This window comes from Pseudomyrmex gracilis, unplaced genomic scaffold (genome assembly GCF_002006095.1).
Source record: "Pseudomyrmex gracilis isolate BER0280 unplaced genomic scaffold, ASM200609v1 scaffold_309, whole genome shotgun sequence".
NCBI lineage: Eukaryota > Metazoa > Arthropoda > Insecta > Hymenoptera > Formicidae > Pseudomyrmex > Pseudomyrmex gracilis.
In genome coordinates this window covers 156,613-174,806 of record NW_018020893.1, presented here as the reverse complement: position 1 = coordinate 174,806, position 18,194 = coordinate 156,613, and the positions used below count along the sequence as shown (strand labels likewise).

The following is an 18,194-nucleotide window of genomic DNA, read 5'->3' as shown; positions in this document are numbered from 1 at the left end:
GAGACAAACTCACGTCGTCATTACGTTAATATCACGTCATAAACTAACGTCGAACTGGTCAAAAACTGACTTTATATTAACGTCATTATAACGTCAGCTGGTTGCCTGGGTGTGTTTATATAATATCTTTTCTGTTATCAGACACACATACGTGACATATTATGAGAGTTCGATCAACTGATTAAATTCGCGATTAATTTTGAAAGTCGGTTAATCAAATCAATCCATTGAGCGATTTCGCGATCGAATTAATCGCAATCGATTGATCGCATCGGTAATTGAAATCAAACCCACCTCATTACATCATTATTGACTAATATTTATATTATATGCACTTTTTTATTTTCCAAATTTTGTGTATAATTTTAAAACTTTCCGCTTGGAAAAACACTTATTGCTGTTAAAAATAGTTGCGCCCAGAAACGAAATGCGCAATATTCTTTTTAAAGAAATCGCTATAGCTCGTCGGACGAATATATATGTGATGATGGTAAAATTAGATCGGAGTACAAACATCGCATCGATATTATTTTAACAATCAGATTGTGAAGTCAATCCCGGGTTCGTTAGAACGATCCAATTTCGACAAATCCGAATCGATTCCCTTACGAAAAAGAACTACTGCCGATTACATATAAATAAAGTCAGTAATATAAATATTACCGACAATCACACAAGAATATTATTAGATATTACAGGAATCACTGAGAATATTACTGGCAATTACACAGAATTGCCAGTAATTATTTCGTACCACTGCCGCAATATATTACTACTAGTAGTTCTTTTTTCGTAAGGGTCGCGAGGTCTCATGCAACGAAAATACTCTTTATATAGGTAAATCCAATATGTGATCGACTTTATATTTTAAGTCATTTTCAAATACACACAGTCATCCATCTGAAGATGACTTGAAGTCGAAATTTTCACTTGGACGATAACTATTATACAATATATATATATATTTAAAAATAATTTTCTAAAATCGAAACGTATTAGATTTATAAAAATTATAAATATTTTCATTGTACCCGCAACTGGTTTCGCAATAACCGTTATCCCCTTTGAAATATTATTTTAAATATTTGAATGTACTATTTGAAGAAAGCGGTATATATACATGTATATTAAATATATATACGTAAGAGAAAGGGAGAACAATGAAAGTTAGAGGAAATGAAAGAGAAGGTCAGATGGCGTTACTGTGTCGGAGGTTTTCTTTTGCGCAAGTGCAATATCGCTTTCGGTTGTGCAAAAATCAAGAGAAGAGTTGCGCGCTCTCGTTGCGCTGCCAATATCAACTGGATGTACTCCGATGTGCTGTGACCGTAAAGACTCGGTGAATACACACATTCGATTCTTATGTTTGAATTTTGATGTTAATTTCACGTGTTGTCCGGTTTTTGCAAAGTGATCGCTGTATATACCACACCAGCCGTATTCCGTTCTTGTCAAAGAATCCCTCGTATATGTACGCAGAATAGTGTTCCGCGTGACACGCTGTCGGGGATTCGCCGTGTTTGACAATGCACTCGTAGGAGCGCGTGCGAGTGGCAAAGTCATCAGGATCATTTTCGCGGGATCGCGATTTTTGTCGCAAATGCGTCGCGATCGCATCGTTCAACGCGAATGTTTACATTTGGTATGTTAAATGGCAAAGAATATGGAGGTGGTTGACGCCGAGGTCAACGGTTATCTCGAACAAACAGCAGATTTGTCGGCGGAACTCGACGACGGTGCTAATGCGGATGCCAACGACAACACGTTGACGAACGAGTTGTCGCCGCGCGCTTCGACGGACGACGATGAAAAACTCATCGGTTCGCGACGGACGACGAACAACAAGCCTCGCACTGACGTTTCCGATGAGAAACGTGAGAAAATTAGCGATTCGTCGCGAGCGGCTTCAGAAAGTCACGGAACCGAATCGTCAGAGGCAACAGCTACAAATGCCAACGTTCGTCAAACCCCGTTGGCCTTCACCATCGATTTTGGCGACAAGGAAGTGGACATGACCAAATATCAGAATATGTTCGAAAGGTACAACGCCAGACACAGGCGAAATCTCTCCACGTCGAAGGTAATGACAATTACCATTCTTTTTGCCGTTCTGTACATAATCTTGAGTAAATATGTTTAGATAACATATTGTAAGAGAGAACTTGGATCAATATTGTGGAAAATAATATTTGTTTTTTTAGGTAGAAGTCAAACCAAAAAAGCCAAATATCATATTGTCTCCAAACTTGGTGCAAAAGCAGAAAGTTCCTAGTACTTATTCGGAAGGTTACTTTAGTAGTGAAGATGATACAAAACGAAAATTTGATCACTTGTCGGAAAGACTTAAGCAATTAGGTAAATATAAATACATGTATTATTTTTTTCTTCTGAAAACAATGATTTGCTTATGCTATGCTTTATGTTTGTTGTGCTAAAGAAGAGACAAAACATGTGTAGTTCACATTGTAAAATGTTATTAATGTTATAAAATTAAAATGTTTAACATTTATTAATTTTATGCGCTGTATATAATGTGTTTAAAGAAAATTTTAGTATAAATTCTTACACACACACACTTGCACAGATATGTTAAAGAAATATACCTGTGCTATGTGGATGACTCATGATGAAGTCATGGTCTTCTTTATATTCCTTACATGCACCTCTTCTGTGTATTTTGAATGATGTTGGCATATTAACGACTTTGATGTTATAAATGTTTTAAATCGACCATTTGTAAAAAATATTGTTTTTAAATTATAACTGTTAGTAGTTAAAATACAAAATAATTAATAAATTTTATTATTTCTTACTTAATGTCAAAGATACGTTTGTTCTCCAGGTGTTAAGAATTCTTCAAGACCACAAGGTAGCACAAAGAAATCTACAAATAAGCAGGAAGACTTTTGTCATCAAAATAAGCAGGACCTAATGACAAGATCCTGCGATGGTGAATCACAGCATCACAAATTATCGACCCAAAGTCTCTCTTTAGAATTGAAATTCAATGAAAACCTGTACTGGTCATCTCAAAGATCTACAAAGATAAATGATCTAAATCGCGTTCTTCAGATGAACAATTATGATGGTGAAAACGAGAAACAGTACACAAAAAATATTGAGTACATCGATCACGAATACAAAGAGATAAACGATATTAAGGATAATAAAGTTTCTAATATAAATTATATCACTGACGATTTTAATATAAAAAACATGAAGGAAAGAGAGAATCATTCGTCGAGCAGCAGTTACGGAATGGACAATCTGAATGCGGACAACATAGCGGAAAGTACCAATCTAGATGCATTTAATGTCAGCAATATCGACGCCGATTCTGATGGCGCGGTAAGTGAAGCTGGAACTTACACAATTCACAAAGATTACACTGATGAGGAGAAAGCAAGAATGGATATTGATAAGGTATTCAGTGTCGGTGTTCTAACTGAAGATGAGAGCAACGAGGTGTATCTTCATAATTTCAAGGTAAACATATTTACAAACATTAACACAAACGTGTGTAAAACATGCGCAATTATATTCACGAAATCAATCTTGTGCAGATGAACAGTTCTCGCGATAACAACGCATGGATATCCGAATGGGCTACTCAGGTAGCAGAACATAACTCGCTACCTCCGATAATTGGTGGTTCAACAGGTCGTGCGTCGCCTATGAGTCCAACCAAAATTCCATCTCCGATTCACGGGTCTCAACGAATGTCGCGTAATCGTTACGTATGTATCTTATAAATACATAGAAATACAACGGAATAGAAAGTAATTAATCAAATTCATCAGAAAGTAATTATCTCAATAGAAAGTAATTAATTTCTCTTAATTATTTTACAGTTTTTACGCCTTTCTTTTGAAACTTGAATTTTTTTTCTTTTACACACAGGAACAATCTGATAGTAATCTGGGTGCCGATTCGTACGTGCGAATAAAGGAAAGAATTAATTTGATCTCGAGTCAGCATCAGATTATAGATTCCGGTGGCGAATCCGACGATGACGACACTAGCAACAGTTACAATACTCCGCCCAACAGTTCGCAGCGCACACCTGTCCATAGCGCAGTAGCTAGACGCAGTAGTTTGTCCGAGAGCTTGTTCCGACGAGCGAACAGTAACGAAACTAGACGAAGTGTTCGAAAATATTTAAATTCGACCAAATCGAAGACTAAAGATGCCAATGTAGAATTATTGAATAATCCATCCCAAGTCTTGTCGGTTCTTCATTTAGAAAGAAGAAGCAGTTCTTTGGATAGGTAAATTATTTATTTTACGCGCTAAAGTTTGATAGTAATAAATTAATAAATTGATGTATTTTAAATCTATTTTTTTGTTTTTGTTTAATATAGGAAAGAATACGCTTCTGACACAACGGAATCTAATACGTCCAGAAAAAATAGTATGCAGTATCAGAGAGAAGATTTCAAACACACCAATAGTCCCGTCTTGAGCCGTCTGAGGCCGCCTACACCAAAATTAACTACTAGTCCAATTGTTAATCGCAAGGCCGCTGCAGCGAAGATTCTTAATTCTCCCACATTAGATAAACCGAAGCATCTGGTAAACTTGTCTCAACAAATGAAAAATGTAGGGTGTTTTGCGCGCGTCGAAAATAGGTATGTATATTTTTGTTATATTAATTTTTATATTTTTGTTTGGTTATATCAGTTCTAAAATTTTGTTTTATTGTGATTTTGTTATTAATTTTAAAATGTCACATTTTATGTTAACCCTAATCACTTGTGTTATCCTTTAAAATCTCGATTTTATTTTACTAATATTAATTCTTATAGCCCGTATATGTTGAGGAAGTCCAAGAGTACTACAAATTACCACGAAAGAACCAGTTATTTTGACAAAGACGTGTCCATCAAGACATCCAATGTGTTAAAAACCAGTCCAGAGCTACAACGGCATCTTAACATACAGAGATCATCGAGTAATACGAATATTAGAAATGTAAAGTCGCAGAATACCGTCGCACGTCGTAGCAGTTTTAATAGCAACGATACTGATAGAACCGCGTCGCGAGGAAAAGTCGTGGTTGCATCCGATAGCAGCAGCGAAACCGGTGACCAACAAAAAAAATCTCCTTTGATGTCATCGGGAATCAAATTGAATAGGGCTTTCAGTATAAGAAGAGCAAGGTATACATTGTAAAAGTTTACTTGAACCAAGTTTTTAGAAAAAAAATTTATAGTTTTTGAACTTTCATCTTGCTTTTTATTTGCTTTTCAAATTTAAAATTATTCGAATGTGTTGCTTCGCAGACTAAATTCCGAGTCTGACACAACGCCGAACACGACTCCCGAAGAGAGACGCAGAAGAGCACAATCCGAGATCAAGACTGTATCACACGCGAACAAACAACAAAATTATCATCGCAGTCGCACGAACAATGCCGGGGCGCACAATAAAGAGCCGTTGAAAAAATTCGAGCCAACGAAATATAGACCCTCGTCCATATCTAGAACCGATACTGGAAGATTCAGTATGAGAGCATCAAAATCTGCTCATGTAAATATCACATCTAGAATACTATGTAGGATAAGCAATTTGTTAATAGATTTATGTTTTAAATACTTCTTGTTTTTGTTCATTTAGCATTCTGTCAACCAGAAAACGAATCAAAAGCCGAGCAAGGATCACAAAAAATCTGGCAGGAGCAATTCCACTCTTACGTCTAAAGAAGTGGAATTTCAGAATTGGAAGAGACGGAAAAGTTACGATCCAATGAAAGCAGCGGCCGAAGGTAGAAAAAAATTAATAGACACTACGAAGAAACATCATAGTACTGAAGATAGTTCCGGAAAGTGAGTATTATAGACAAATGTGCTCGATGACAAGAAAATTTAAGTTCACAGAAATTGTAATTTTTATATATTTTCTAGCCATGACAGTTCCGTTCTGAGATCTGCCAGTTTTCATGGTACAGGAGGTGCTCTCTCATTAGCTAACGACTGGTCAGACAATGAATTAAATAGTACCTATGTAGATAACCACGTACCACCGCCCAGTAGTCCACAGCTGGTACGTTGGAACAATTATACATAATCAGATCATATTTAATATATTAGTAATATATTAGTATATTATTTAATATATTAGTAATCTCAGTGGCAAATTCTTTTGCTTTGGTTTTTACTTTGCTATCCGCATTGTATTTTCGCAAAAATGTAACAGCTGTGTAAATGATCACAGGAAAGCGACAGCGATTTAGATACCTCCTCTTATCTGCAAACGACACAAAACGTCGTGTCCAACATAGCCGCTCGTATAACGGAATATTGTCTTCCACTCAACTCCGATAACGAGAGCGATGAGGATACGAGTCATAGGCTGCATCAGAATATATCAAAGGGACTGTGTCATCGGAGTGACACAGAAAGTAGCGACGAACAGCATCCTGTTGCACAATTTCCTATCTCCAATGTTAAAGAATTTAGGTACATACATACACGTACGCACGTTGTTAAGTACATTTTGACACATATCGATATGTTCTAATATTATTTTTCTCTTTATTTTAATTTGAGTAGAACAAAGCTGGATCCGCAACGAACAAAGTTGTCTTCCAATACAAACAAAACTAAACCCTTGTCGCACGACATTCGTAGCAAAACTGAATCTCTTTCCAATGTTAGTAGAACAGATTCTGGACGATCTAGCGCGCGAGTTAGTAGAACTTCGAACATGGTACGTCTAATATCGTTTTAATTATAGTTTATATATAATAGAATTTCTAGAATAAAAAAACTGAATATATTATAGGGACCTAAAAGTAAACCGAGAGAATCAAAAAAGCTTCCAACATCAAATGTACGGGACGTTGAAATGCAAAATTGGAAGCGTCGCAAGAGTTACGATCCTATGAAAGCCGCGATGGAAGGAAGAAGAAAAGCGGGCTTATTGAAAAAAAATTTAAGTGCAAATCTATCACCGAGGTAAGCCGTTAAATATTTTGCGTGAGAAAGAAATTTTTTTTGTTTATTGTTAGATTTTCCAGACAGTAAAAATTATCATTAAAAGATTTCTTATGGATATTGTCTGGATTATTCTGTTATTTAAAGACTTGAAGAAAATAATATTATTTCACACTGTGTTGTTAGGGCTAATAGCGATCGATAATCTAAACACAATGTGGTGAAACAAACAAGCGACATGGTACACCTACACAACTGTTTGAACTGTTTTACACTATAGATTAATGAGGTAGTTCTTGAAATATTAGTTGCTTTTCAAAATTGTATAAAGTATTTTTAGTGGCACACAAATGCTTGATTTTGCTTTAGATTGTGCAAATTATACACATGAATTGCATTATCTTTGTTTTTTTCGTGAATAATAAGATTTTTTTATTTTTTAATTGTTAAATATTTTTGTCATTAAAAACAATTTTATTGTGAATTGCGTGTGAACTATTGACTTTTAAACTACTTACGTGTGAGACCTCTTTTCCACTTGTTGATTTTTCTTGACTCCTTTGCGAACACTGCAGCTTAATCCTAGAGTACAATTACTCTAAGGTTTGACTTTATTTTATTATTAACAGAATTGCATTTTACTTGATCAGATAATTGATTTTGTTCAGTCAAAATATCCAATGTAAATACACATTGCTTTCTCTTTCAACAAAGCCTTTTGCTTTTAATAAAACGATGCGATAAATTTGTGAAACGTGAAAACAAGTTTGATTCTTCACCATCTCATACTTCAATCGTGTTATGTATTATATGTATGTACTTTTAATTTAACTTTGTAGCCCTGTAGCAAAGTCGCAGAGTTTTCATGGATCCGTAAGATTGGCCGTCGGTGACTGGAGCGACGAAGAACTAGTCATATCTGCAGACGAAGTATCACTTTATTAGAATTGTCTCAGAACCCTATCAAAGGTAACATATATGTGCGAAAGTAAGATAACGAAAATTACACAAAAAACTTCTGATATATAAATTGCAGTTATAATTAAATTTAAAAGTAAAACAATTTGTTCGGTGATAAAAGTCACTTCAGAAAAATTAAGAAAATGATTTTCATATTGCGTGCGTAACTTTGTGACCAACTGTTAATCACCGTGTATTCGCGAAATCTCAAGTTACTACAATTGTGCTTCCCAAAGGTGATCTTTCAGGCTCTTGAAGTTTGCGATATTAATGTTGAGAAAACACGTCCACTTGTTTGTACACATTTAATTTTGTAAGAACATTTACGTTTTTTTTTTTTTTTTTTTTTTTTTTTTTNGTTCAGCGAATCGACTCCTCGAAGGACAATTAAACATTTACGTTTTTTTTTTTTTTTTTTTTTTTTTATTTTATTAGTTTTTACTGTTCAATATATGTGTATAAAAGATGCAAAATATTGCCTAAATGTAGTTAATAATGGTAGAATATTTGATGTAAATAATGATACTGAAAAGAAAAAAGAGGGAAATATAAGGAAGTTGTTCTAATTATATTATTAAAGAAAGAACGTAACAAAATGCGGTTTAATTTATATGAGGAGTGTTGAATATATATAGAAAAATTACGTGTCTAACATTGATTTAATTACGATTGGACCAATCATGTAGTGTTTGTGTACAAGTAGCTCTATCTACATAATCACATCTTGTTTCACATCCATGAAGTCTCTCTCAAGTTTACACTACGTTCTTTGTCCGCAATAATGGGTACAGATTTTGTTATTTTCACGGTTGCTTTCTGTTAGAATATTTTATACTAGAAAAAGAAAGCGTACCTTTTCGTCCAAAGCACGTAATGTGTGAATCGTAGTGAATATCTGTCTTTAAACTAATTTTCAACGTGATCATAAAAGGCTTTACGATGATCTTAAGCTATTTATATATATTAGTACCAAACAAGGCTTAATTATATATATATATATACTTTTTCTTAAGTTTAATAATAATAAAAACAGATTTCTCTCGATATCACATAAGAAATTGAATTATTTCTACGAACATACTCGACCTAGAATAATGTAACATGACATTGATACATTATATTTTATACATGAATACTTGTTCATCACGCTTGTTGTTCTAATATATTTTTGATGAAACTTTCATAAAATTTATGTAAATTTGTTATGCATAGCGCAGATATTATGACAAAGAGAAATTATATTAACGTTTTTTTTTTATTGCATAATTCCTAGAAATTTGTTCTCGTTATTTTGAAACACATTTTGTTTTAACGTTTTACATTATTATATTTATTATGCATGTTTCGCAATGTTGAAAAAAACCTCGAAAAATTAAAGTTGAAATATCAATGTGTAAAACGCGCGCGTTGTCAGAAAAAAATATCCAAATTCTAATTCATTATATACAATTGACTCACAAAAGCTAAAGAAATATTATTACGAACTATTATAACAGATTGTTTAGAATGGGATTACGCAATAAATGTTTTATAAAAATGTGATATTATTGCAGATATAGAAAGTTTACTGAGCTAAATATGATAATAATACGAATTTGTTACAAAAAAATTAGTAGATAAATAAATTTCTTCACAATTATATTGATATTATTATATTATGTATATGGTCTCAAAATGTTTAATTTTTATCATACTCTATATACAAAAAGTTTATTAATTTATTATTGCACAAGTAGCTATGAAAATGTATATCGCTATCTCATTGAAAATTCACACTTATTTTTTTTATACAAAACTGTCTATTTTTTCATTACATTATATTCTAAATGACAGCTTTATTCTATAGAGAGAAAATGAATCTTATTTTTATGTATAATAATATATTGTGTATTACCTACAAGCCTTTTATGTATACAAATATACACATGAAGATAATGTGAATTTCTTGTGATTGCATATTTATAAACATCACACGTACGCATTTCCTTACTTGGCACTCTTATAATCGAAACGTGTTGAAGTAAATTTAAATTTATTACATCAAGTAGAGAAAAAAAACGAGAAAACAAATTTGCAGCAAAAAAACTAATGAGAAAAATTTATTTCAACGTGTAAAATAAACCAGAAAAAAATTGCATTACATAAAGAAATAAAACTCGCGCGCACGCTCTCGTACACACAACACACACACACACACACACACACACACATACCAATTATTATTATTTATAAATTGAAAATAGAACGAATACTATATACTATAAAACAAAATCACAATATATTTCAAAATCACTTGGTGGTTCTGTACAGCTTAAGTATGATTATTAATTTAATGAATCTGTAAACTCTCGATTATTTGATGGTAAAATATTTGCCGTCGAGATTTTTTTCTAGAACGATTTATTCTCAACAGTGACGTGTACATTTTGTAATTTGTCTTATTTTGACCTAATAAAGTTTTTGTATGTCATTAAATGGTAACATACATCTCTTAGTGCCTTTATTATTAGCGATACTGCATATCAAAAAGTATATCTCTGGTATTAATACTTCTCTAAATTTGTTATTTATATAAATTATGCGCATACATACGAAAAATCGTTATATGTATACACAATCGTTATAACAGTATATGTTTCATATGTTTTAACTGCATTGTGGTGAAAGTCAGTGTGAGCATACATAAATAATAATAATAATAATAATAATAATAATAATAATAAATGCAATATATATTTGTATACTTATAGCCTACACACAGAGCTATATAAGCGCATTGAATTTCGTCCTACAAACAATTAACTTAGTAACTCTGTCATTAGAAAATACAAATTCTCCCATGCAGAGAATTAAGAAGTATCGGTTTATTCGTGTGGTGTGCATATATCATTTTATATGTAGTATCGTACGCAAGAAGGTATGTTCCAAACATTTCGCTTGCTCAAACTTTTGTTTCCAGCGGATCTTAAATATTCCGTATCTTATAAGGTAACCGTGAGAAATCTTATTTTGAATTTTGTTATATCAATTACTAAATCCTTCCGTGATTTTGTATAAAATATTAAATATAAAATAAATTTTGTATAAAAAAGATTGAGGTGAAACCATCATTGAAAAATCACAAGTTTGTGAGATACATCGTATTTTATGGTGACATAAAACACAACTCGCACAAACCATTGACTTTTCGATGATCATATAATAAATAGGCCAGTCCAGCACGGTCGAATTAGATCTTTATTTGGAAGATATATTCATAGATATTTATAGAATAGTTTAACGTAATCAATATAAAGGAGGAGGTGATTAAACACAAATGTACAAACAAAATACAATAAATGGTAGTTTTCATCGCGTGTTTAGCAGCAATGTATAACGTGACTTATTAGCGCCGTACTGCGCACCCTCTCTTTCTCTTTCTCTCCTTCTCTTTCTTTCTATCTCTCTCTAAATAGTCAATAATTGTACACTCGACTTATACGCTAAAACCCCTCACATGTATCGCTTCCTCCGATTGAAAAATAATTGTATATTTTTCTGTTTTTTTTTTGTTTGCGTACAAATACAAAAAATCAGGTAATGTGTTATTAACATAACAAGAGAATTGCACTGCTATCTCTTTCGCTTGACCATGAGCTTTTAACTCAACCGATGAACTTGGGCGGTCAGCGTTGAAGAATTTTGGTCAGTCACACAGAAAAACGGAAGAGGAAGCGACAGCGATTCAAAGTATTAACATAGTGATTTACGCATTCCTATATGAAAAAAAAAAAAAAAAAAAAAAAAAAAAAAAAAAACGTCTTTTACAGATCTTACATATCGCGTGAATCATTTACAATTCTGAAACTACTTGATTTTCTCGATAAATTCTTTATCTACACCTCAAATTCTCATACAGGTACGCGGAATATGAAGTGAAGAGACTATTTAGCAGTTTTCGAAGGCATTGCTCGCTGTATCCTCTTTGTTTCTGGTATCTTAAAAAATCCTCTCTTGGAGCATGATGAACCCCGCAAGACAAAGAGATGGTCGTGCAGATCGTCTATTACTTATATAATCGTCTTAACGTTATTCTTTAAATACGTTTCTTGTAGTCTTTACATGAAATAAGTTCTCATTTTTTTTTTGTATTTTTTATAATAAAATTATTCTAATCTTTGTAAACAGCTTGATCTTTGTTGCCCTGTGAAACCTGCCTTCTGTCATAATACAATAATACTCTTGTATGGTAGGTTTCAAAATTTAATGTATCACAATCTTGTCGTGTCTTTTTTTTTTTTTTTATTAACAGTAATCTTTAAATTCAGACATCAAATTCAAATGCGAAGTTTTATTCGTTCAATGTATCATATTTAAGAAACATCTTAAGTCGCAAGTCGCAATACAAATGCCAACGTAAGATTCTTTCTGATTTCGTTTTTCTTTCGCACATCGTATAGAAAAGTTCGCGTAATATATCTGATTACTCCATTAACAAATGGAAAAAAGAAAACTAATGTATAAATCAATAAACTAAAACTTTATCCCCGTTAAATTTACCTTTGATACATGCAAGATAAAAAGTTTTTATACGATTTTTTGTTTTCAGTGAAAAATTTACATAACCTACTAAATTCGCTTTATAATTAATCGATAATATCAAAAGTAATTGTATATATATGTATATATATAATAATACTTAGCGATAGTGCACAGTACCTGCTTACTTTTCTCATATCCCGCTTTCGTCACGCAAATGCACTGTTTCGACTTAAGCTTTTTCATAAATAGACAATTGAGTTACGATCGTAGAGCATCTTTATAATGTGTTTTACTGTGCATTCACGCTAGCTAGCGTTGTTCTTATTTCCTTCTTATTGCTGCGTGTGAGGCTTGCCACGTGACACGTATCCGCCACGCGTACCTCCCCTCTGACCGCGAAACTGTCCACGACCACCGCGCTCGGTTCGCGCGCCCCTAGGTCCGCCGCCACCTCCACGCTTGAAGCCAGCATTAAATCCACTATTTCCGTCATTGCCCCAGGAACGTTGCTGATAACCATTTTGGTAATTTTGATCATTGCGATAATACGTGCCTAAAAAAGACAGTGTTTTTTTTTCTGTTAAACAGACTACCTTTGTAATCAATCTCTTTATAAAACAAATATTTTTAAAAATCATCTTAAATACCTTAATCTAATCAACTTGTTTTTAATTGCGTGCTGTTCATTTACCTTGTCCGCTGCGTCCGTTTTGGTAATTACCCCTGCCTCTAGCATTATAGCTATTAGGAGTATTTCTTCTACCACCTCGTCCTCTGTATCCGCGTTGTTGATCACCCCAACCTTGCTGAGATGTCTGTTGTGCTGCTTGTTGAGAATCTTGCATCGACTGTTGCTGTTCGGATTGATTCCAGTCATTAGTGTCGGTCATCTGACACCAGTCAACGGATTCATTTTGTGGTTCCAACGATGACTCCGTGGTTACAATAGCTTCATTTTGACCATTCTCGACTTTTTCCTAATAAAATTTACATTTATTCGAATTATCTATTATTTATAATGTGTCTTTAACAATTGCTCTTTAAAACAGAAATCCTCTTGACTTAAGTCCGTTGACTCTCACTATTTAAATTCTTCTCTTGGGCTACCATCCCACTACCATGCACTCGCGCTGAACACATAACCTTACATATACATGTCAAGTATTAACTCTTTTCAAAGAGTAAAAGAAATGGAGAGGACTTTGAGTCACGAGAGATTGACCTCGACGACTTAAGTCACAAGAAACTCTGTAATTTTACTGAAACAAGAAGCAATAAACTTACCTCTGTCGATGTTTGAGGTTCCGGCTGATGTGTCTGTTCTTTGAAGTTTTGTGTCTGTCCCTGTTGTGGCAATTGTGCCGCGTTTTGTTGCGGCTGTTGAGGTTGAAAACCCGCCGGGTGTTGTGGACTATATTGAATATTTGGTTGTTGGTGGGATGGCGGCATCGGGATCGGTGGTGGTGGATTAGGATTTCCGAATCCAGGAATGTGAGACATTTCCTGTGGCGCTTGATGTTGATATATTACTTGCTGCGGCACACCTACAGGTGCGTTCGTAAAATTCTGATTTGTGTAAGTTTGCGTGGGAATAGGTGCATTAACTGCAGGAGGAATGTGTGGAACAATAGGCGCTTGGGTGACGTCCGGCGAATCAAGTTCAGATTTTTGCAAGAATATGAAGTTCGGCGTGCCTATGACATCGTTGATTTGGGGCGCAGGTGGTGGTTGTTGTTGAGATTGCTGAGCTGGCTGTTGTTGCGGTTGTGGAACAAAGTTGGTAGCGTTTGTATAATAAGGAGTATCTACTGGAGCGGCTGGGTGCGGAGGCATAGGTTGTGGTACAACTGGGATAGGTCCCGAAACAGGAGCAGCTCCGGAAACAACGGGCAGCGGTGCAACTTGAACTGGGAAATTCGTAATAGGAATCAAAGATTCCGGAATGTGTCGATTGTCGTTGTTGCTGTATTCTTCGTTGTGTTCTTGCGCAGTTTGTGCATCATTAGGTTTTGTTTCTGCCACAGTTTCAAGAATCTACAAATATATATATAAATATAACATATATATATATATATATCAAAATAAAATAAAGCGCACACTTCAAACCATAGAGTGTATAGTATTCTTACTATGCGTGTTGATGTTAATACATACGTCTTCCGCTGGAGCAGTTTCCGAGCATTCGCGAACTTGATCGAAATAGCCTGATTGGTTGATTTTTGAAATAATCTCTTTTAATTTGTTGTAAGTCGTTCCAACAATCTCTCTCTGTTTTCCATCTACAATCGCTACGTAATGTTCAGCTATTTTTTGAGCTTGCTGAACAAAAGTCACATCACCCTCTTCACGTTGAAGTTTCATCGTAACTTCAGCATGTAAGTTGCCAAGAAATTTTAATTCTTCTTCTGATAATTTAACAGCTCCATTTTTTCCGTGAAAAAAATCATCCCTTACTGCGTTAGTGCTGATACTTGTCAAGATATGTTGGACAAGAAGAACCTCTTTTACCTAAAGTATCATATTCATCATTGTGTTAAAAAACTTCTATGTTTCAAAACTTGTGCATTTTGTAAGTAATATATAAAATATTATTTCAGATCTTTACTTTGGAAATGTCCTGTTGCATACGTTCAACAGCTTCCTTGCGCGCCAGTTTTTTTTGCTGTTTAACAGCATCGTTAGCGATATTAACTATCTGCTTATACAAATCTCGGGTTATATCTAATGTCTGCAACACCTCATCGTATTTGGCCACCGCTGTCTTCTGGTCTGGATTCAATTCTTTGCCAGTTTTCTGTAAATCCCTATATGACTCGAGTTTACCCTGAATGCAAAAATATATATTGAAACATTCATTTTTGATTTCTTTTGTGACATAGTCACATTATCTTAGTTCCTTACATTTTCGTAAAACACATATACATTGCGCGCATTTACAATATATAAAACGTAATTACAATAAAACATAAATTATAAAACCAAATGCGAAAAAAAACGTGTCGCAAAATAGTTGTAACGGTGAACGCCGCAATATCGAAACAAAGCAATTCGAAATCTTGCGTTCTGATTTACAAGAACGCGCGATTTTTTTGTAATAATCTACATACATAAATTAATGCGACGATCTCGCAACAGCTTCGCGATGCGGCAATATTTATCGAAATCAAATCGTCAGACTCTGTAGATCGCGATACTACCGAGACAAATATCATAGATATTCCGTGTTAAGTCACATAGTTCCAACGAAAACGCGATTAACGTCGCTAAACGCGTCCGCAAGACGGAGATTCGGCGATGGGATTTCCGAGCGGGGTGCGTGTGTAAGAAGAAAACTTCCGTGCACGCAGCGATAAATGTACCGCCATGATAACGAGGTTGGCAAGGGTAAATTGGCGCGTTAGAAAGAACGGGATTTTGTCGTTCGTCATCGACCGAACGATGTCGCGAGCCACGAGCTGACACAACAATCGGTATGACGCGGACGGGATGATTTCGATACGCGTATTGTCGCGGAAAATAATCCTCGGAAAAATGCATTGAGGTACGTGAGCACATGGCACGTCGGAGAATCATGGCGGAGCGCACGGGTAGGGAAGCCACCGCGACTTGACAATAGAATTTTGTCTGTAATTACGATACGAGCGACCGCAACACCATGCTTACCTTTCGCTTTTCAAGATTTCTGATCTTGTGCTCGATTACGATGATAGCCTGGCGAAGGGGTTCAGCGGTCTCCGTAGAGGCCTGTTTCTCTAACTTATGGTTAACAGAAGGCATCGCTTCACGGGCAACAAACACGAACTGGAATGGTAACTAGCTTGAATGGAAAAAAGAGACGGCGGGACGACGCCACGAACATCGCCGAACATTAATCAGCATCCGTATGTGGCACAACGTCCCTGTTCAAGACCCGTTTGCAACGGCGCAATTTGCGTGAAATCGACCAATCGGAGACGAAATCCTCTCAGAGAAACCGATGTTCGGTGACTTCACGAGCGTGATGGGATACGTTCCAAAATCCTACCTTGGTTATCAAAAACTATAACACACGTGACGTGAAGTATAGCATTTTAGCAACCGAGGTAGGATTTTGAAACATATTCATGCATGTGCGACAACTAGAAACGACATTAGGCAAGTCTTATGTTATTGGTGAAGTGATCTCGATTCGACCAATGAACTGATCTCGACATAATGACTGCGTTCAAGCAGAACTCAGCGATTAGCAAACGCTTTGCGCTTATTGTCTGCGATTGGTCTCCTCTTGTAAATCCGTTTTAAATATGAAAGTATATGCCAATGACAAGCAATAAAAGCATTGCTTCACTCTGGCGACTTTACGCTCGATGCTTATTGGTCCAAATGGTCTTATGCTGTGCATTACGCAGCTTGTGATGGTCCTTAAGCCTCTTGCACAATGGACGGAATAGCGATAGCGATAGAAATAACACAGTTTTTAACACAGAATTCCAACTCGTCGGAAATTTTATTTTCGCTATTGCTTATTCCGATTTTCTGATCTGCATTGATACATGTGTAGTTTTGTATGTTAGATTCCGCTGTTCCTACTTTTATTTTTATAAATATAAACTCTTTAAAACTTTTGTTATTTCTATCGCTATCGCTATTCCTTTCATTGTGCAAGGAGCTTTAAAGAGTTTATATTTATTTAAAAATAAAGGTAGGAACAGCGGAATCTAACATACAAAAATACACGTGTATCAATGCAGATCAGAAAATCGGAATAAGCAATAGCGATAAAATTTCCGACGAGTTGGAATTCTGTGTTAAAAACTGTGTTATTTCTATCGCTATCGCTATTCCTTCCATTGTGCAAGGGGCTTTACACTACATTTAACGAGAATTAAAGATAGAACGATGCTTTAACCCTTACGAAAAAGAACTATTGCCGATTACATATAAATAAAGTCAGTAATATAAATATTACTGACAATCACGCAAGAATATTATTAGATATTACAGGAATCGCTGAGAATATTACTGGCAATTACACAGAATGCCAGTAATTCTTTCGTACCACTGCCGCAATATATTACTGCCAGTAATTCTTTTTCGTAAGGGAAAACATTTGCAGCGAGGCTTTGACCGCACTCTTATAAATGTTTATTAAACAAATGAACATATAAATTTTACAGTAATATCAAATCACGTTTACGTTCAGTCTTTACCTACACAGTTTGAAATAACGTAAGGTAAGGCTAACGTTAGAAGACGCGAAAGTATTAAGAAAATAACAATTTCATACATTAGATAAAAAAAACTAGGAAAAATTTCAAATGGTAGAAGTTTCTTTTAACTTGTACGTTAAACATCAACCAGAAAACAAATATCCTTTGTCATTGTTCAACATTACCGGTTTAAACACATAAAAAATAAATAAATAAATTTTACCCTTAGAAGTGGATAAAATATATGATCAAGATATACTGGGATCATCAAAAGAAACGATGTACTAAACAGCGGTACTAAGCTTAAACGTTGTACGATCGCTGGAAGTAGTAGCCGTTATGTCAATGGTTAAACATTTCTTAGCGAATGTTTGTAGAATTTTGTTATATGGAAGATCCTTGCTGCCAGTAAAAATGAGACGTTTTACCGCTTCGGGCACACCGTCGTCATCAACTGTTTGAGTCGCTAATATAAAACAAAGCTCTTATACAATGTTTTTAAATTTATATAAGTACTATATAGGAAATCGTACTACTTTTACTTTAGATGTCTTTATATATATCTTAAACATGTATATGTTAACATATA

The 18,194-nt window shown here is 34.7% G+C and overlaps 2 protein-coding genes across 3 annotated transcripts; one reads left to right on the top strand and one right to left on the bottom strand.

The window, feature by feature from the left end:
* Nucleotides 1-1,160: 1,160 nt before the first annotated feature.
* On the top strand, nucleotides 1,161-8,246 carry LOC109859969. 2 transcript variants are annotated; one of them, XR_002250760.1, is made up of 15 exons: nucleotides 1,161-2,080; nucleotides 2,202-2,355; nucleotides 2,843-3,486; nucleotides 3,564-3,737; nucleotides 3,901-4,268; nucleotides 4,362-4,628; nucleotides 4,806-5,159; nucleotides 5,283-5,529; nucleotides 5,617-5,825; nucleotides 5,904-6,042; nucleotides 6,214-6,458; nucleotides 6,552-6,708; nucleotides 6,784-6,956; nucleotides 7,122-7,224; nucleotides 7,775-7,860. XR_002250760.1 is itself a non-coding variant. In XM_020438737.1 (14 exons), exons 1-14 carry the CDS (start codon nucleotides 1,652-1,654, stop codon nucleotides 7,878-7,880), a joined length of 3,666 nt encoding a protein of 1,221 aa, XP_020294326.1. In that variant the 5' UTR covers nucleotides 1,162-1,651; the 3' UTR covers nucleotides 7,881-8,246. The 2 variants fall into 2 exon arrangements, 1 of the variants encoding a protein (XP_020294326.1); XM_020438737.1 differs by lacking the exon at nucleotides 7,122-7,224 and having other exon boundaries at nucleotides 1,162-2,080; nucleotides 7,775-8,246.
* Nucleotides 8,247-11,114: 2,868 nt separating this feature from the next.
* Nucleotides 11,115-16,266, bottom strand: LOC109859968 (caprin homolog). The gene is made up of 6 exons (XM_020438735.1): nucleotides 16,080-16,266; nucleotides 15,022-15,240; nucleotides 14,571-14,924; nucleotides 13,701-14,450; nucleotides 13,108-13,393; nucleotides 11,115-12,969 (listed from the first exon to the last, which is right to left on the bottom strand). Exons 1-6 carry the CDS (start codon nucleotides 16,191-16,193, stop codon nucleotides 12,749-12,751), a joined length of 1,944 nt encoding a protein of 647 aa, XP_020294324.1. The 5' UTR covers nucleotides 16,194-16,266; the 3' UTR covers nucleotides 11,115-12,748.
* Between the last annotated feature and the right edge of the window lie 1,928 nt (nucleotides 16,267-18,194).